Here is a 21404-nt window from a genome sequence, read left to right on the forward strand (position 1 = left end):
GTAGTTAAATAATTTCTTCAAATTTTGTATGAAAAATTAACAAGAAAATATTTAAGCCTAGCTTCAGTACACCCGTACGTATAGAATATTGGGTTTAAAACAGTTCATAGTCAGCTTAAACCAGTGATGCACAAGAAGTCATCTAGATAGGATTGATTGAATCATATATTCTTGAGCAGTAAGCAGTGAAAAGTTACATATATTGCAACAATTATTAACACAATTATTATCTAATTTAAAAAATAATGTAGTATTATATATCGCATAATTTTTACTATATGATTTTTCTTGAGGAATAAGGATGGTAATGTACAATTCTTCTCTCTTGTTGATTACCTCTAATATATATTTCCTGTATAATTTCCTGCTATAATCTTAAACACCTTTATGTTCTACTTTATGATAGGATTTAAATGTCAGGCTTTATCTATACTACTTAATAAATTTGTATAAATACTAGTTAAATAATTACAGAACCATTTTCACCAAATAAAACAATATAATATGTTTTGTAGTCTTTAATGCAGTCGTAATATGTCAGAAGAATAAAAAAACATAAGAGGCAGAACAATATGCTAGAGAAAAACGATAAATCGTTCAAAATAAATTCCTATATCTTAGATTTTATTCTTTATGCTGCAGATTTCTACCTCTCAAATATTTCTCAATGACACATCGAGCAGATATGTATGTGTAGCAGTCAAGAACCTTCATAAATGTAAATTGGACTAAACTTTAACATTTTAAAGCCGTTTTCTTATAGTGTGCATACATTTCTATTAGTAATATAATCCGCTTCGAGACAAGCTACAGGTAATAGCGATTACTTCTGCCTGAAATACTTTGCAGCGATCAGAAATCCTATAGTAAGAAAATTCATCCAGTCTTTCTGAAAAATTTCGCTGGCTATTCCACCACTTGTTTTAGAACTATTTGCCAATAAGTTAGATCCATCCCTAAAGAGGTACCTTCCGACAACTATGTCTCCCAATTGAACTCAACACTGAATTTCCTATTGAAAGTGAGAGTAGGAGAGATGTTGTTAATATTTCTTAGAGTAGGACCGAACTGATGGAGCTACAACCGTAATCATTAGCCATCCAATGTAAAGTAACTTAAAATCTAATGCTTGCTTTTAATATCAAGCGGCATTAAGTAAAACATTGGGTCATACGCATGAAGGAGTGGTACACAGTGCATTACTAATATAGAGTTCAGCTCTTCGCTGCTGCCTATTGAGTACCATACAGTAGACATCCGTTCTGTTAGTTGTTATGATAGAGCCATTTGAATAATATGTGCTTGTAACCCCTATATATAAATTTAAAATTTGCCTTCAAAGCCGCTCTATAAATGAATATATTTATATATTCTATAGATATATATTATATCTATAGTTATAATTCAATTGTTGAAATGTATGTATATCTTTTATCATTTTTTAATGATTCTGATTTTTAACGATACCAAATATTGATTACAGGGATTTTCTTCAGCACTCAATAGACGTGATATGCTTAGTGATAAATACTTCATTACTTTTTGGAGTGAACCATTCCCATTAATATATATAAATTTTTTTGAAATATATATAAATTTATTTTTAAATATTAAAATATATATTTTATATTGAATTTGATGATGTTACTTAACATATAATGAACTGATAACCTTTGCATATAGTATTTATTATTTTATTAATGTTATCTTACATAATTTGAAATAATATTTCCAACGCACTAATGGACCGCACTTACCAAATGTAGGGCAATGAAAATTGTTGCAAGTTACTGAAACCAGCAATGGTGATTGTCTGCAAATGTTATGATTGTTTCTTGTTCTTGTTAGTTGTTTTTATTTTTGCTTTTGTTGTTGTTTTTGTTGTATTGCATTTGCAATTACCATTACCATGGACAAGTCTTGCAAGACAAGTAAATACATTTATGTATGCAAATATGGGCAGAGGCGTGGTGGGGAGCGTATGATTAACCACAAACCAGTCGCCGCTTTACATTGAAACTACTTAACTTTTATTTTTGCTGTTATTTTTCATGAATTCGCGTGTTGCAAGTGCATTTGCTACACTTGTATGCACACACACATACACACACTCACATAACACTCTTAATAAATGATGTCTGCATATGTGGCCGGCAATACAAGTTCTTGCAAGAATGTATGGATAGGTGTATGTGGTGTCTTTTATTTCTTCATAGCGTCACATGCCAGTGCATTTGTGTGGTTCTATGTTTGCTTACTATGTTTGCACCACTCACCTACTAACTTCTTTAAGTGAAGCTCTCGTGGCACAACCGTAGCGGATATCATTACCTATTGCGCTTATCATTGCAGTAATTTTCGATTTGATTTTGTAATACGAAAATAATTTTAGCTTTTTTGGAGATCTTTTTTGTTTTTTTAATTAATAAAATTTAAAAATGTGTTAACAAATTCAACTTTGCAAAATCAATCAAACATTGCTCATAACTTAAATGCTGACTTCAATTATAGAGTGCAGTTAAGTGTGTTCTGAATGGACGGTATAAGCTTGGATTCCTTTCCGATAAATGTTCATATTCATATTCTAATATAATTTTATCAAGTTTAGCAAAATGATAAAATCATGGTTGAGGTCTTCAGATCCATTTAGAACAAATAACCAGGTTTTTACAATTATATAGCTTTAGGCTTTATACACTTCTTGGTATGATGTATAAGCAATATCTTTATCCGTGGTGTCAGAATGGGCCATTATTTGTGTTCAAGTGATATTTGGTGTGCAAGCACGCCACCTCAACCCAACCCAACCTAATATTGGCCTTGTTTATAAGCAATGTCTTTATCGGTGGTATCAGAACAGGTCATATTTGTGTTCAAATATTCGTTGTTGCGCAATGAAACGACAGTGTTCTCTTTTCTAAAGCGTAGTAAAAAGGCCAAAAGTCATCACAAGTCAACGTCCAATAAGTTCTGCATTCAGTTCTATTTTCACGATCTATGGCGACGAGAAGGTCAAGGGATTCATCCAATTTCTATTAATGCATACTAAAGAAAAAATAATATTTGTATATCACAATTAGGTGGAATGCACTTCATATAGGTTCACTTTCTACAAAAATGAAAAGGACAAAGAGTTCGTTAAGATTAAGATTAATCTTAATTAAGATTAATACAAAAAAATTGTCTACAGAAAGTTTACTTAGGAAAAAAAAGTGTGGATTAAAAAAAGTTTTATGAAATACTTTATCCACATTAATTAATAAAATAAAAATCGTGTAGATTTCTATATATATTTAATGTATATGTGAACAAAAAAACACTTAAAAACAATTATAAAAAAAAAACTTTGATCTCCCCGACGGGGAATTGAACCCCGGTCTCCCGCGTGACAGGCGGGGATACTAACCACTATACTATCGAGGACGATGTGTGCTTGCTGTCTAAACAAACATTCGAACAATTTTACTACTCAAAGTGACTGCGAATATTCAATAAAATTATTTTGGTGAATAATAGTACTTAAAGGTGAAATAAGTGAAGACACAAACCAATAGCATGAATATACAATATTCTGTGAATTCAACTTGATATCGGCAATTACTATTGCATTTTCTTATTGTAAAAAGTATTTAATATTTAAAACTATTGGTATTATAAACTATATCTAAAAACAGTTTTAAGCGTAAAAAGAATATGAAAATGTACATAAATAAATCCATTTCGAACAGTGACTTATACTATTAAAATAGAATCTCCAGCAATGTCTAGTTATAAATCTATAGATAATGCTATATATCAAAAATCGTCAAAATATTTTTTACTTTAACTGAATTACATACATATATATTTTCATTTGTTATGATATGCCCATATAGAACATTTAAGTTGTAGAAATACTTATTCAATTTGAACACTTATATATCATATACATATATCAATTTATTCTACAGATTAGTTTATTAATATATGACTGCTTCATTATATGTGAAAATGACATAAGTGCACTGTTGTACTTATTGTCTTTTAAGTGATATAACTTAGTCTTATTTTTAAAGTAATTATTAGGATGGCCTTTTTCTACATATCTGTACATCTACTTCACTTTAAAGATAAAAACAGAACAGTCTAATCATAAATATTACAATATTTGTATATGTCTTCACTTGTGTTAATAATGTATAAATCTATTCTTAATAAAGTAATGTATATTTCTAGGAATAATAGATCTATTCCACGAGTTATATTTAAAATGAATATAAACGCTTTCTTAGTATATATTATGCATTTGCTACAAAGCTCGCAAGTGGCCCTGTGGCGCAATGGATAACGCGTCTGACTACGGATCAGAAGATTCCAGGTTCGACTCCTGGCAGGGTCGGAGCAAAGTTTTTTTATTTCTTGCATAAAAATTCTTTTCTTGTTTGTATATATATTTATGTAAATAACTCCCTATGAATATACAACATATATATATATATATATTTAAATCTATGTTTATTTTATTATAAAATAAAAGTTTATTTATGTAATAAGACATAGGATTAAAATCAGAAACTAAACAATATTAAAAAGTTTAAAAAAATAATTGGAACTTATATATTGTCATATAATAAAAATAAATAAAATATATACATAGTTAACTATATGTATTAAAATGTATATAAATGTATTTTTTTATAAGATATAATATAAATAATACTTACATTTTATATAATGGTATAAAACGGCGATTAATTTAATTGGTTTTTTAAAGCATATATACATAGACTTTATAGGTAATTAATACATAATACATTTTAATATTAATATTGAGGTTCAGTTGTGTAGAATCGTAGTACCCTAAAATATATAAATATATATGAAATACAAAACATATACATATATGTATATATACACATATATGTACAATATATACACATATATAAAATATTTGTTAATATTGCACAATTTTTATTTCAAAGTGATGAAAAACCGCCGGAATTTATTATTTCTTAATTTAGTTTAAATTAATTAAAATAATAATAAAACAATAGAATAAAAAATGACTAAAAATAAAATAAAAAATAATATAATAAAAATTAAAAAATACAAAAAAAAATCCCGCTGCGGACAGGATTCGAACCTGTGCGGGCAGAGCCCAATGGATTTCAAGTCCATCTCCTTAACCACTCGGACACCGCAGCTGTGTTGTGCTTTGTGCTTAACTTGTCATACGAATAGTGCAGAATATTTATAATTTTTTTTATTTATTATTATTAAATGCAAAGAATTCAAAACACTTTATATCAAGAAATATATAAAAGAAATCTAATATAAGCTGATATGTATACTAACCTATAAATATTAGGAGTATTTATAAACACTTCTAAATAAAATTTGGAAAAAACTTAGAAAATGAGACGCATTTAGAAATTGGGGTAGAAAGCCTCAATAAAACCATATAAAGACAGTTGCTTAATACGTAATGCTACTTCCAGAAAGGATGTATCATTGTGAAATAAATATAAAAAGTAACTAAAAATCACTGTTCACAGACTAGTGATGCGAGACGTAAAAGTTTATTTAACTTCTATGGAAGTATTGACAACACTATAGAGGATCCGAGATTATACATATTCCTGGCAAAACGGTATAGTATATCCCTCATAAATCTCAAGAGATATGATGGCAACTTTTTCGTAGACTCCGGGCTGCTTGTAGACGTGGAACTAAAGAATGGCTTGGGAGGAGATAATTTCTTTTCACACATTCAAGAACAAAACTATAAACAAAGAAATGGATTAATTTACTTAAAATACCACAATCAAAACCGCTAATAAACACTTTTAATCTAAAATGGTTTAAGGATTGTATGCAATTAAGTTAAAATAATTTAAAAATATTTTCAGGAATTCTAACATATCCAACTTTTTAAGCTATCACCTTTCAAAACTGGAAACGTGTTTTAATGAAACTTAAAGATTTCGTGGAGAGGATAATCAGACTCCAAAAAATGTACTAGCAGTTTGTCCGACACTGATACATAAACCAGTAAGCTGTGAATCTATCACCTTTTAAAACTGGAAGCAAACTCTAATGAGACTTATTGGTTTCATGAATTAGAAGAATGAGACCTCATTACTACGTAGTTGAACGTAGTAATAAAACTCTGTAATGTAGGTTCAATACTACCATTTATATAAGAAGTTGATCCTGAATAAATACTCTAAGCCTACAAATGGACGCAATAGATCTCTAGGTTGTTGAGCAAGTTCTCCAAGCATAATAATAATAAACAGTATTTACAAATAGTTGAAAAGAAATACGTTTGTGTGTATATTTGGAAATAATTGCATCCCTCTTCTATAGGTTAAATTGTAAAATATTTATAAATATTTCAAGAAATATTGTTTTGTAATATTTATACAGACCAGAAATGGTATCTTTTCTTGAAATGTTTATAGAGTAACTTTGTTGATTTATTTAGGATCATATTGCAATCGCTTCTGTTTGAGTCACTTCTATTAGTAGTTCAACTAACCTTCTTCATACAGCTTTTTTTTAAATTTATCGATTTATGTGATACCTTGCCTAAGAAAAAGGTTGAGTGAATCAGCACTTTATAATTGTCTTCAGCTATTATAGAGCAAAAAGTTACTTAAACTTACTCTTATTGTAAAGCAATTGCAATTAATGAATATAACTAGCTTCCATACTAAAGTTTTAATTTAAAATGAGTTTTACTAACATACCAACAGATTCAAATAAAGGTAAACCTCTCTCCTTAATTCCAAATTAAAGAAACTTAAATATTGAAGTTCATTTTAGGGCATTAATCCCTCTATTAATGTCACACATTATTTGCTATTCACAATTAACTAAAGTGGGTTTTAATTGCATCAGTTCCCTTCCAAAACTCTCAGTAATTAAAATTCCCTTCCATTATTATACAGGGTATCAGCCAACAGAAATGTACATACCATATAATTGCGGTTAAAGAGCTCATTTGTGGCGTAATGAGAAATGTTTTTGGCTCAATGAAGTTGAAAGAATTTAAATAAATTTAAATCTGGATTTAAAATTTATTTTTATTTAAATTTAGTAAAATTCAATTAAAGCAAATATTTGCTTAATCCATTCTGGTTTGCAATTCAACAACATAACCTTGTCGTCGTTACCTAAACACCATTTTGCAACATCTGCACAAGCCATTCTAGCTGCTTGTAATGTTGCCATACCATAAATATGTTTTCAAGATGGCAACTCCATGACTTTCTACTTGTGTGGGAAAATGAAAAACTGCATTTTCCCACCATGAAAATGCATGAAGCATGGCTTTTCTCTGTGTGGTGGCCCGAGGACATAGTTGTGGCTGTGAAATCCATGGGTAAATAGCAGACCTACGATGCATATGTTGCACCCACAGTGCGACGATAGTAAAACACTCAGCAAATATTCACATTTAAATGCGTCACAATTTCATATTCTAAAATGCAGTACAATAAAATGGTAACAAACAACAAAAAAGGAAAGAAAATACAGTCAAGTGAAACAAAAAAAAAAAAAGACGTTTAGGAGGAAAATGGCATTGTGTAAAGTTTTGCTCCGTTTTTTGCAGGATTGTTTCCATTTGTGGCAGTTAAGTAAGTGAACTGTTTTGTATGCAATTGAGTTTGTGCTTAAGTGCCACTCGTATGTGGCATTCATAAAAATACATAAAATTCTTACAACTGCAACATATGTAACATTCCCCTTACCCCGCATAGGTTAGCGCAACATTTAATTTGAATTGGGGCTCATATTTGCTATTCAAATCCCAAAATAGTAAGGTTACGTATGTTTAGAGATCAAGTATTTAAAACTTTCTATGTTTCTTGAGGTAAGTTCATAGTTTTAAGAAAATAAAAAAGAATAAACATTAAATCAGAAGATTTATCAGAAGACTACAAAATCAGTGACAAAATAATATTCAAAAAGTGTTGTTCTGCATCTATATAGTCTGTTTGATTTACAAAGATCAATATATCTCTTACTCGTATATCTTTGTAAAAAAGAGTGTCTGATCTGCCACGGAGTAAAGGGTACGAGTATATTTTTTAGAACTTAATATAAAGCTTAAGAATCACATACAATATGATACAAATTTTTATTCTATAGACAAGCTTATAGACAATATGTTGGTAATATTGTCTTACCTTAGGCTGACAATAGAGCTGGGAATCTGCAAAATAAGGAACGGAGTTCTTATCAGATTAGTGACCTTTTACCCACTTAAGGAGACTCCACCATTTTCAACACTGTACTTACTCTGACTACTTCAACCTTTAAACTTATTTTCTAATGGTGTTCCTTCCTGATGGCCTTTATTTCTGATGATCTTCCTTTCTGGTGGTCTTCCTTCTTGGTGGTTTTTCTTCCTGGTTGAATTCCTTCCTAGTGATCTTTGTTTTTGGTGGTCTTCCCTTCTTGGTGGTATTCATTCCTGGTGGTGTTCCTTCCTAGTATTGTTTCCTCGTGGTGGTCTTCCTTTCAGGTGGTCTTTCTTCTTGATGGTATTCCGTCCTGGTGGTCTTTATTTCTAATGGTCTTCCTTTCTGGTGATCTTCCTACTTGATAGTTTTTCTTTCTGGTTGTATTCCTTGCTGGTGGTCATTCCTTCTTGGTGGCATTCCTTCCTGATGGTCTTTCTTTTTTGTAGTTTCCTTTCTGGTGGTCTTCCTTTCTAGTCTGTCCTATTTATACATGTAATATTTATTCATGGAATCACAACGAGCTATTATGTGTACATTAGTTGTGATCTTTAACGTAATCTAGCATTTTTGTAAGGAAAGGAACTGTTATTCATTCACTCAACTTTGGTGATCTTTCTGGTCTGGCAAATGAATAACATAACAGAGCATTTTAAAAACTGAAGTGGGCATTGATGCGCAAGGTCGAAAGTCCAATCTAACCCTATCTAATCAAACTATTCACAATATTCATTCACTCATCTACTCTTGCTAATAACTGCCAACAAACAATATCCAATATCTTCATTTGCCACTAATCGCGAATCAAAAAGTTTAAGAAACTTTAGTCCTAGGTGCTTGTGAAGTTTATTATCAGTCATTAATCTAAACATAAAAGATATTGTAAGTCACCATATGTCTACCCTTACGTCTGCCCACACTGTCAATGCTATATGAAATTATTTTTTTTACTTCTTCTTCAGTATAATAAATTGGGAATAACCGATTAATGTAAGGAAATGGATGAAAGTGGAATTGATGGAGGAGATGAGAATATCATCCTTCATGGACGTAACCTCTTATTATATATGACAAACTTAATAATTTTATTTAGAACTGGCCTAATATAAAGTTTCTGCTTACACTAAAACGTTGTTGTCAAGGACAATAAAGGTGAATTTTTCCAACATTGTCTCAAATTCGAAGTTCCACAGACCTTGTCGTATATACAATTATGACAGTTGCGTGTGAATTCCATGCAGTAACTGGTGTAGTAATTCCGTATGAGGGGAGCGTTTGTGCAACTCAAAAAGCACGGAAAGACTCTTGTTTGTGATTGGCCACGATTTACTTATGAAAATGTGTTCATGTAAGTACTAGAATCCAGCACACACATTTAAACATATACGTAGAGTGCAGTTATCTAGCACTTTAAATTAAACACATTACATTTGCAAGCTTTTCACACTTTTCAACTTCTGCCGCTCATTCCGCACTTAATGGCTTCGTTTTTCTAAGGATCTAAATACTAAGGTGGAGCTTAGTATTAATGTCAAGGAATAATCACATTTAAATTACACAAAGTAATTATGTATGCAATGATAGTCTCTTGTATTATCACCGGAAATAGCTGAAGCATAATTTTGCTGGAGGTGTGTTTTGTAAATTAGTTTCCTGCTTAATTAAATTGCGATATTAGATACAAACGGAAAGCTTAATATGAAACAAATGTGCAGAAGTAATTCAGAGAAATGTATTTTTTATTTTATTTTATTTTTTTTAAATATATATATATATATATATTTATATATATATATATATAGTGAAATGGTTCATTAACCCAAAAAAGTCCATTAAGTATGATTTAATTACATATTGATTATTGATTAAAATTATTGATTATTATTATTGATTATTATTATATATTGACATATGATTTTATTATATATAGGTATGATATATTTAAAATTATTAAATTTTACAACAATTTAAAACAAGGCACAGAGTAACGCAAGGTTTTTAAAAGAACTTGCTTTATTTCATAATTTAATATAATCTGACATATGGTTAATAATGGACTATCTTATCCAAAACTAATAACATTGTTATTAAAATTGTAATACTCTGCAAACGCGACTCTACGTTGCTTATATATATATTGATATATAGTGCTTGAATAAGGCATTTCTTTTATAATATTAATGTACTTTCATTATGGTTGAAGTTTTGCCAACACTTGATTACACAATTATAAATTACTGAGGAACCTATAATAGCGCAGAAACGTACATAAAATTAACTCACTTTCTTAAAAAACATCGTTTCAAAGAAGTAATAAAAATTAATTTTAATAAATCAAAAAATTCAGAGAAATGTTTTTTGGACCTCTACAAGTTGACGACTACAGCCTCAAGAGTTCAAGAGCTAAATGGCCCCTTACTTCAATTGTAGAATCTGTGACGTGCTACACAGCAGCAAATTAGAAGTATTTAGATTAATATCTGTTTTAAAGGGGCACTGCACTATAGAATTACAGGGAGCTTAGCTTGGCCTGCTTGGTAGTATTACCCGGCGTTCAAAGAAAAGACACCAGAACATCTGTTATGTCTATGCTCAGGCTTAACTAAAATCAGGCGTAATCTATTGAGTTCCATATTCTTTAACTTACTCAGCGATATTGCCAGTATCAACATTGGCTAGATATTTCCGCCTGGTTCTAACATAACTATTCTTTTACTCACTGTTATAAGAAATGTGGAATCTAAACGGCTAATTGAGCTAATTGAGTAGAATTCGTTTCTTCTTCTACATCATTTAATCTAACCTAACGTATGATGCAATAAATAACTATAGATGAATTGATATATATTTTAAGACGTTTTACAATTTTTGTCTAAAATTATGTATATAAGTTCTGGAAAGCTCAGAATTATAGGTTTATATAGTCATATTGTATAAAGTAGAATATTGTGCAACATAATCGAATGTAGTATTTTGTTTACACTTAAATTTATGGAATCTTTTTAGCATATTTTCGTATAGATTTTGTATGGATATTATGTGAAAAATGGTACTTATTGCTGCATATTTGTTGACTTAAGTACGGTAGTCTAAATATAGCATAATATATTATTAAAATCATATAAAATCTAAGTATGACAGTCAAAGTTTATATTGACATGTAGTTTGATCCAACTCCAAAAGCAGAAAATTTTCATTGGACAACTCTACTCTTCATTATCTAAACCCTTCCTACTCGTATGGAGCCATAAACCAAATATTATGTATCTTCCACTTGAAAAATTATGTGCAAATTGTTGTATAATCGTATATATATATATAAATAGATATTTATCGTATATATATACATAAAATATATTAATCTGATTTTCTTCGCTATTGCTCATCATTAAAGTAGATGAAGTAGACAAATAAATACATTACAGTAATTTAGAATTAAAGTTGCTATATTCGTACGCTTCTAATGCAGTGCAAATGAAAAAGGATCTACGCATCATAAACAGGACATAAATTTTAAAGAGCAGAATTAGCTGAATAATGCATCGCTGCTGCTACAGTTTATTATCATTAAATGTAGTGGCAAGCATTAAATACATTCCAGAAGAAATGCAACTACAAAGCTGATTGCAAGGATTTTCTCTTACAAACGTTTATAATGTCCTTACGTTGTTGTCCTTTTTTTGGATTTCTTCCGTTTTCTTCTAGTTAAAATGCGTCAAGCGTGTCGCATTTATTCTCTGGTATTTTCTGCTGAGTATGTGCTTTTTTCGTAACCCCAAAGTACTTGTTATGCTGTGTGCCAATCCCCAATTTTTTCAATCTTCCTTAAAATTATACGTGGGAGCAACCAGTAGCATCCTTCTCCAAGCAGCATTTAACTTGTCGTTTATTGAATTTATTGAGTTTGCTGTTTACTTCAAGAACATTACATTAAGGATATCCTCGTACATTTTAACTGTGACAACTTTTATTTAAGCGAAGGAAATAAATTACTTAAGTTTATGAGCGCGATAAAAATGTGATAAATTTGTATCACGCTGCGTCATAGAGCAACTAAACTTTAAATTAAGATATTTTTTATATTATAGTTTTTAATTTTATTACATATTTTTCTTTGAGATATGCAGATAAATTTAAAAAAGGATTCATAGCTCTATAAAAAAAAGGGTTGCAGAACAGTTCTTCTAACCTTTACAGTCAATATAACAAATACAAAGACGGCACCTAACTACATAGCAGCGTGGAGGTTTTGAAATTAATCAGTAATAAAGATAAGTTAAAGTTTCTAATAGAGACCAGACTTTACTCGTGTATTTCGAGTGAAACTAGTAGTACTTACAGTTGCCACTCATATAATTTTAGAAGAATGTATACATGTATTATCAGATTCTGATCCCCAAACTTTCCGTATTAAATTCTTTACAGATCACCAAACGGCACTCTTTGGATGATCAAAAATGGCGTATAAATTTTGATTTTTTATTGGGGAATAGGTATCGCATTCAAAATTTTTCAACCAGCCTGTATATCCAAAATTATATTATCCTACGTTGCATCTCTGAATGACATTAGTAGTCGCAAAAATATATCCGTTGTATCAACACCAGAACACAATTACTTCCGTGGCAACTGTATAGCAAATAAAAGTCCACGCAAAGGTGCTTTTAACTGTAACTTTCTCTAGGTACCAGTCAATACTTTACTCTATGATGTACTCTCTTTTTCTCACAAAAACTCGAATAAAGTAAAAAATTCTAGCCATTCATAAGACCATCTAGTTTTAAGAAATTTATTAACTTGAGTCGGAAATTCAAATTCATGATGCATCTATCTTTTTTCATAAAAATTCTGAGAAACTAAATGGTTAAAGAAGAATAAGCCAAAGAGCCATATAGGAGACAATGGTTGGTTTAACTCGTCTCCGTTTGGAAACTAAAACGACATCACAATAGGCAATAAATATCTTTGACTGGTTCTCGTTAAAACGAGCGATTTAAACCTAATCTTACCTTGAAAATATATGAAGCTTTTGACTAAAAAATATATATATTACAGAAATTCTCTAAAATCGTAAAACGAAAGTATAGTGGTAACGTAATCGATTCAATAGTTATATTCATAGAGTTTGACCCAGATTTTCCCTCAAACCTGAGATAAAATAGTCTAATAATGAACGCAATAGGCAATCAATTTTTACTGTGATATAACTACATACCCGTAAATTTAGACATAAACCATAAGTAATATAAAATAAAAAAAAATTGTTTGTTTATTATTAATTAAATAATAATAATAAAAAAATACCTTTTAAAATACATCAAATAAAAAAAATAAAATAAATATAATATAAAAGTAAAATAAAAACAATACATGAAAAAAAAATTTTCCCATACCGGGAATCGAACCCGGGCCTTCTGGGTGAAAGCCAGATATCCTAGCCACTAGACCATATGGGATATATTTGTCAGTTGCCTAAAATCAGTCAGATTCTGACAAAAATTATTAGAAATATACAGAAATAAATGAATTAGCACTAAAATATATTAAAATATTTATACATTAACCTAAAAATAATTTTTTTTTATTTATTTAATAGTTATTTTTATATTAATAGACATATATTTATACATATATTTATAAATCAGATTGTGTATGTATATATCTATTCTGTAACTATCTAATTATATTAAAGTCATTATGGATTATTAATGAATTGATAACTATAGTGATAAGTTTTGTGGGATCCCGATAGGTGGCGCTGGGTAACAAAAAATAGGGAAAATGTTTTAATCAAGAGAAAAATCCATTTATTTGAAAAATTGCCAGGATGTTATATAAATCTCCACAGACAACTGTTAATGTAAAACTTTTTTTTGCATTCAGATGTCCGATTTGTTTTATTGGAAATTAATCAGTACGCCCAGAATTTTTACTAATTGTTGAATTGAGTACTAAATCTGACTAATATCTGGGCAATGTAGTTTAGCGTGCCAGATATTTTAGTTTTTTGTTTCTCAGTCAATATTTGTTCATAAAATGAATTTGATTAAACTATATACTAAGCATATTAATACAAATATTATATATATGAACTTAATATAAATTATGTTTACAATTTAATATAATAGTTTATACCAAAGGACTCACATGTTTTACTTAAGACAATTCTTACATCCACCACTGTTCTATACAATACAATATATTAATGTCACAACCGTTGCATATCCACACGTCTCTTAGCTTTTAAAATATTTTAAAATAAATTGATAATATATTAGTTTTATTTAAAAAAGTGTACATTTGAAGAAATTCTTAAATTAATCTGTAACTTTTTCCAGTTTCAAGAACATGCCATCTTTACTGCTCAGTAAAAAGGACTTTGGATCAAATTGAATAGGTATAGCAGTACGTTCAGATACAACAACTCGATGTTTCTTCAGTAAGCATATTAAACCCAATTTAGCTTGCAACAAAGCTATTCGCATACCAAGACAATTATGTGGTCCAGCCCCAAAAGGCATATAAGCATCCCAATTTATCTTATCCCGTTGAGCTGGTGAAAAACGTTCTGGATCAAATTTATCGGGATCAGGCCAGTACTAATAAAAAATTTAATATTAAAACTTACAACAAAAATCTATTAGGGGTATGACCAACCTTTTCATCACGATGAACACCTAATGCTGATATATAAACTGGCATTCCCGCTGGAACGGCGAATTCATTGAAAGGTTGCAACGAGTAACCAGATTCAGCGGCAGTACACTCACGTTCTAAAAATCCAAGCACAGGATATTTACGCAATGTTTCATCAATTACTTGTGCTAAATATGTTAACTCGTGAATCAATTCATATGATATATGACCATCTCCTCTTTCAAAAGCTTCCTTAATTTCGGTACGCAAGCGATCTTGCAGCTCTGGTTGTAATGCTAGCTCATACAGTGCAAACGCCATACTGAACGATGATGTTTCTGAGCCCGCAGTTTGAAAGATTGCAGCTTGCGCTACTAAATAATCTAAATCTTTTGCAGGATTATCGATGTGAGGTTGTGAATTGGCTTCTTGTTTCATTGCAATTAAAGTATCGATGAGATCATTACGAATGGCACCAGATTTTTCTCGTTCTGCGATTACGTGCTTTATGCTGCTACGTAGAAATTTTGTTGTATTCTTCGAAAACGCTTTGATGCGCAGTAGAATGGTAAGGCTGGGTGCTAACAACAGAGATGCTATTTCAAAGGCACGTCTTGGACTTACTTCGAATATTTCACGGCTATGTATATAGAATTCGCTGTCATATTTCAGGCTATTAGCATTAATACCAAATGCTATGGTACCTATAAGGTCGGTAGTGAAACGTACGCAAATTTCCTTAACATCGATAATGGCTTCGTTAGGTAAAGTATCCAGTTTTTGCTGTAGTTCATCACCAATCTGAAGACAGCAATAATTTTGTTAATAAATATGTATATCTTAAAATAATACAGGATAGTTTGAAAATGCTATATATTGGGAGAATGTAATAGGGTAAGTGCCCAAGTGATTACGTATATAATGTATATAAATCTACTTAATATTAGTTGTGTTAGCTTAGTTAGAAAAACATATCGCGAACTGTTTTGTTTATACATATACATCATCTTTATAGACACTATAAACAATGTCCGGTCTTTCATCAAATCTGCAGAATTTATATACTAAACTTTTAACAATTTTTTCCAGTTTCTATATCAACATCATTTTTACTTTAAGCGACGTCCAGTTGTGGTTTCTTCTACAAATCTTCTAAATTTATATATCAACCTTGTCTTTACCTTTATATATATTTATATTTATTTATTTTTTAATAATTTATATTTACTATAAGCGTGTTACTGCCTTGGTTTCTTTTAACATATCTATAGTTCGATTTCGTTTGTTGATCATTTGGTCACCTAGTTAGGAGTCCTAAGACTTTTATCATTTTTTCTTCACATTATTTAAGTTGATGATATAATTTTGTAGAAATATTCTGTCTGCTTGGGTTATAGTTTAAAGACTAAACTTAACATTTATTATTACACAATTGTGCTGCTAATTTATATTATATGTATCAGTTAATTTATACCCGATTTTAACCACATAAATTATAATTTAAATAACATATATAATTTTAAACTCACCTCTAACATTAATGGATACATCTGTTTAACCTTTCCGCTTGTAAATACTGGTGATATTTTCGGACGCAGATCTCTCCAACCCGGATTACGTACAAAAAACAAATTATTTTTTCCCAACGGATCACGCTCTTCATCGGCTTTAATAACACGATTCGAAAAGCTATTAAAATCTTTTATTAAAATACGTTTTATGAGATCTATATCTCTTATCAGTAAAGTTGGTGTATGTAATGAATAAATCCCTGCCATTGGTTCATCTTCAAATCCTTTCGTCTTGTATAATGTCCACATTTGCTGTGAAAATGATTGCTTAAACATTAGAAACTCCTTAAGATTTCCAAGAAATGCTATAGGTTTAATATACGGAATATTGTGGCGTTTCCAATAATTAAAATTTTGTTTCTGCCATATTATATATAAAATGGAGATAAAGAATATTAATAGAAATATGACGGCCTCGGTTAACATCTTATCTGGAAGAATATTTTTGTTGTGTCCGCAAAGAATTATAATACTCAACTGAAGCGAAAATTAATTGAGATGCTTTGCCAATGCAATTTAACTCAATTTACACCAAATGTCATTGCTGATAATATATTGAGATAGAATATGCAGTGCGGTACGACTTGAGCTGGTGAGTTTAGTATAACACACGGTTTTGAACATTTATGAGAATATTCAATAGCAATATAACTCTATGCGATATTCAGTGTTATAACAAGTTCTATATCCCTTTTAATTGACTATATTCAGATTACATTAAATAATTTGTACATAATTAGTAAAATATCTTTTTAGTATCCACATGTAGCTAGTTGGGAATTAAGTCGGTACTATTAAATTCATTGACGTCTATTAATAAAATTCGATTCTTCGTCCATTTCCAATCAATAGCATGTATCTGACATCTAGGACACAAACCTAATTTTTGAAATTTCTGTATCTTATAAAAATTATTTGAGACCATAAAATGGGGAATTTCTACCAAATTCAATGGATTTCAATTGAAAAATGCAGTAAATTACTATTGAGTTAAGATTTAGCGATTTTGAAAAAATGGGAGAATGGATCTAGATTAGAAATTCTTTCGACAAAATATCGTATGTTGTCTTAATAATAAGAAAAATTTTGTAGTTTGGACTGAAAAATCTCTAAAAACTTTTTCGAAAGATAAAATCAATTTTATTTTACAAATAGTATCGGAAACTTTTTTGTACACCCAGTATTATTGAATAGTTCATTACTTTTCTTATATTTACATATCCTTAGCAGACAATTCATTATTTAATTTTCTATCATAAAAATTGTTTTTTTTAACTCATCTTGCATCCCATCCCAGTTACGTATCTACTACTAAAAGAAGGGCATAAAGTATATTGATTGTATATAACATATTGGGGTCGAGTCTCATCGATCGTAGCAGTACTTTTCTTCTCTTCAAAGTCAGCTATACGCTACTTTTGATGTTCAAATATTTACTTTATTTTAACATTTTTTGATTATTGTTTAGTGATAAGATGTATTTAATATAAATAATATTAAGACTTTTGACTCCAAAATCATATAATGATTAATGATTTGATGATGTGTTATATTCTATTTATTTGTTGTATATATTATATGAAAATTATTTTCATACTTAATCAACAAAGAGATATCAAATTTAATATAAATTTAAATTAATTAATTTATTATACATTTTTATGTGTTATAATTAAGTATGTCTAATTTCTTTGTTTTTGTTGTATTTCCATATTATCATGAAGAAGACGAATAACTTTGCTTAATTAAAATGTAGCTCATTTATGCAGTCGATAGTGCTAAGAATTTTTTGTCTTAAGAATTATCTTAATTATCTTCATTTATAATAAAATGCATTTTATTGGTTTTTAAATTTTTTATTTCAAGATTATTTCCATAAATGACTGAAAATTTGAAATTTATATAGTCAATAAACACGAAAATAAATTAATTCAACTTATTTGCTAATGTTCAGACATGTTGAACTCATTTGGGAGACATTTTCGGCTTAATTGCTAGATTCAATTTTTTTCTATAAGTAACTTATCATTTATTCCATGTGATCAGCAATTGATTCTCATATCTAATTGATTTTATCTAATTACAATCTAATGCTTAACAGAAAGTGTTTTTCCAATTCACTAGTTTATGCGAAACCGAAAATTAACCGCATTCACGATTATCTACTTTCACTAACAGAGATGCATATACTTTTAGAACCTTAATTCTAGAAGTTTAGTTTCACACGCACTAACTGGCACCTCTGGTGTATAACTCTTATTACAATAGAACCCTTAATGCAAACTTGATCTAAACTAAAAGGTACAGACTACCCTAATACCTATAACTCTACTTCTCTATAACTCTATGAGTGCAACCTGTTCCCACCATCATATAGTTACACAGTCTTGGTTTTTGTTAAACCGATCACAAAGTCTAACGTAACACTTTCTTGTGATTCTCAGAGTTACCATACTGCCTTCTGGTGGTAAGTGACCATTCTTGACCTAAGCAAATTTAAGTATCTAAATGTAAAACTGATTAAATTATTGTTTTGTTTCTGCTTACAGAAATATAGGGCTTTGAAAATGGAATTTATTTTTTATATATTAATTGGCGATAAATACCGTGCTTACTTTTTTATATGTGTAAACTTTTACAACCTTGATATTTCGAAAGGTAAGGTATGTAGGCATATAGCGTAATTAAAAAACTTGCTCAAAAAGACTGGCTATACTATAATCCATTGTCGATCAGCGTATTCGGAAATCGAATCAAAATTTTATTCACTTAATGGGCATTCGCTTTCATGACGTTTATAAGTGAATACTCTGAAGTGTCTACTATCTATCTAATACCGTGAGTACTTTTTTAGGTATTTGTGTAAACTTTTACAACCTTGATATTTCGAGAAGTAAGGTATGTAGGCATAGGTATAGCGTAATTAAAAAAGTTGCTCAAAAAGGCTGACTATACTATAATCCATTGTCGACTATCTATACTATCTATCTAATACTATGTCTACTAATCCATATATATATATATATATATATATATATATATATATATGGTATACAATATTTTATAAAGGGGTCAATTTGTTAAAATTCTTCTCTAAACCTTTTGAATTTGTTGACTGAATGCAACTAATTCAATTGACATCAACCATTTTTGTCCACACTATCAACCCAACAAATTCCAAGCACATTTAATTCTCCTTGCCAAGCAACAAGTTCAAAGTAAAGGTTGAAAGCGTAAGGACATCCAATATGAGGATAGAGAATGTGCACGTAACTTTTTACAGGTCATACGTGCACAGCACATAATGGCACCTGTGACAATTTGAGCAATGCGTTGATGCATACCAACTATCAATGAAAAATTTAAATTGTCAGCGAGTTGGCATCCTTAGCCATGTTCCTTGTAAATCAACCTCAATATCGATTGCCACTAAATTAAACACGCAACAAAATTGCTCCCAATGCGTCCTTATTGTTTCAGCTCAATTAAATTGCTTGGTTTGTTAGTGACTCGTTGCTAACGTCAAGGGTCACTACTTGCATCTAAGAAAAGCTAGGGAAAAAATATTGCAATTAAATTGCTTGCAATTCGTCATTGTGTGAAAGGAATAAATAAATTGAGCAATGCATCAACTTAACTTTTAAATTAATATGCTTTCGTCCTTTTACTGTTTAACTTGTTGGCTTCATCTTGATTGCCAAAGCCAAGGAAACTAAGACATGCAATGAAACTAAGACGCCAAAGCGAAATAAAGCACCCACGCAAGCTGTGAAGATGAAGGATATGCACTTGTGAAACTTTAAAGGAGAAAAGCGGTATTTGCTTTTCCAACTCAAGAACTCAATTTGCTCGCAGCGCTTGTCATAAATAAAATATGTAGAATAAATAAGAAAAATACTTTGATTAACTAAACTTAAGTAGAAATTTAAATAAAACAAAAGATTTACAATAAGGTTAAATATGTATTAACTAATATTAACTATAAGGTATAAAAAATCACTCAGGACTCAGTATTACAATAGGCCAAGTGGCGATGAGCTTAGGACCTGCTTATGGACTTAATCACATATGATATTTTGATACGTTTATGGTTAATAATTAACGAAATATACTTCTTCAATAAAAAAAGTCACCAAAATCATTTACAAAAAAATTTTATGATTTGTATAAGAGATAGTGCACTGCGACCTAAAATATCTATTATGCTATCAAAGAGTAAAAGTGCCCAGTTGTGCTGACTCGAAAAAAAAGGATCAACATACATACAAATTTGATTTGTTGTAATAAAACACAAAGGATTAAATCTATAAAAGTTTAATATCAGATATTTCTTTCGAATTTTTTTAGAGCTGAATCAAACCAAGTCAGTGAGATGTTCATTTTGTTTGTACCTAAGAGAAAGTTTAGGTACCCATGGCAGAATAGGCTAATCAATTTCAAACGTCTAAGTTTTCTTAATAAATCTAAGAAGATTGGTTAAAGGAAGACAGAGAGAGAGTGAGAAAAAAAGAGAGAGTAAGAAAAAGAGAGTGAGTGTGAGAAAAAGAGTGAGTAAAGGAGAGAGAGTGAGAGAAAGATAGAGAGAGAGAGGGAGGAAGAGCATGACAAAAACGCATTGCCAATATTCATATAACATCATAAACCAATATTCTCAATCTAGTTAACACAAAGTGCTGTATGTTTCTACTTCTTTGAGATATGTACGATATATTGGATCTGTGATGATAATCATGGTGAACATGTAGTACCCACCTATGTTGTGATTTGCGATAATTTCGATCAGTGTTCTTAGGATTTTTCTTTTTTTGGGATGAAAACTTCGTCAGTTTTCTATTAGACTCGTTTACAAAGCTTTTTATTACCTTACAAATTTCTATTTTGGACCATCTTATTCTTTAGACTAAGCGCAAATATTTAATTGATCTAATGAATTTTGAAATTCAGATTTTGCTCTACCAAATTCTGAATT

General features: G+C 30.0%; 1 protein-coding gene and 4 non-coding genes across 5 annotated transcripts; 1 reads left to right on the forward strand and 4 right to left on the reverse strand.

Annotated features, from left to right (window-relative positions):
• Positions 1 to 3351: 3351 nt before the first annotated feature.
• Positions 3352 to 3423, reverse strand: Trnad-guc. The gene has a single exon. It is a non-coding gene; the product is annotated as a tRNA-Asp (tRNA).
• An 882-nt stretch (positions 3424 to 4305) lies between these two features.
• Positions 4306 to 4378, forward strand: Trnar-acg. The gene has a single exon. It is a non-coding gene; the product is annotated as a tRNA-Arg (tRNA).
• Positions 4379 to 5101: 723 nt separating this feature from the next.
• Positions 5102 to 5183, reverse strand: Trnas-uga. The gene has a single exon. It is a non-coding gene; the product is annotated as a tRNA-Ser (tRNA).
• An 8429-nt stretch (positions 5184 to 13612) lies between these two features.
• On the reverse strand, positions 13613 to 13684 carry Trnae-uuc. The gene has a single exon. It is a non-coding gene; the product is annotated as a tRNA-Glu (tRNA).
• Positions 13685 to 14487: 803 nt separating this feature from the next.
• On the reverse strand, positions 14488 to 16894 carry LOC119677993 (probable cytochrome P450 6w1). Its single transcript, XM_038089601.1, has 3 exons — positions 16394 to 16894; positions 14886 to 15665; positions 14488 to 14827 (listed from the first exon to the last, which is right to left on the reverse strand). Exons 1-3 carry the CDS (start codon positions 16859 to 16861, stop codon positions 14546 to 14548), a joined length of 1530 nt encoding a protein of 509 aa, XP_037945529.1. The 5' UTR covers positions 16862 to 16894; the 3' UTR covers positions 14488 to 14545.
• Between the last annotated feature and the right edge of the window lie 4510 nt (positions 16895 to 21404).

This window comes from Teleopsis dalmanni, chromosome 2 (assembly GCF_002237135.1).
Source record: "Teleopsis dalmanni isolate 2A chromosome 2, ASM223713v2, whole genome shotgun sequence".
Classification (NCBI taxonomy): Eukaryota; Metazoa; Arthropoda; class Insecta; order Diptera; family Diopsidae; genus Teleopsis; species Teleopsis dalmanni.

Coding starts and splice junctions, on each gene's coding strand:
- LOC119677993 (XM_038089601.1), bottom strand. CDS start 16,861: ATGTTAACCGAGGCCGTCATATTTCTATTAATATTCTTTATCTCCATT. Junction 15,666..16,393: donor TGTATCCATTAATGTTAGAG/GTGAGTTTAAAA, acceptor TGCTGTCTTCAG/ATTGGTGATGAACTACAGCA. Junction 14,828..14,885: donor GTGTTCATCGTGATGAAAAG/GTTGGTCATACC, acceptor ATTTTTTATTAG/TACTGGCCTGATCCCGATAA.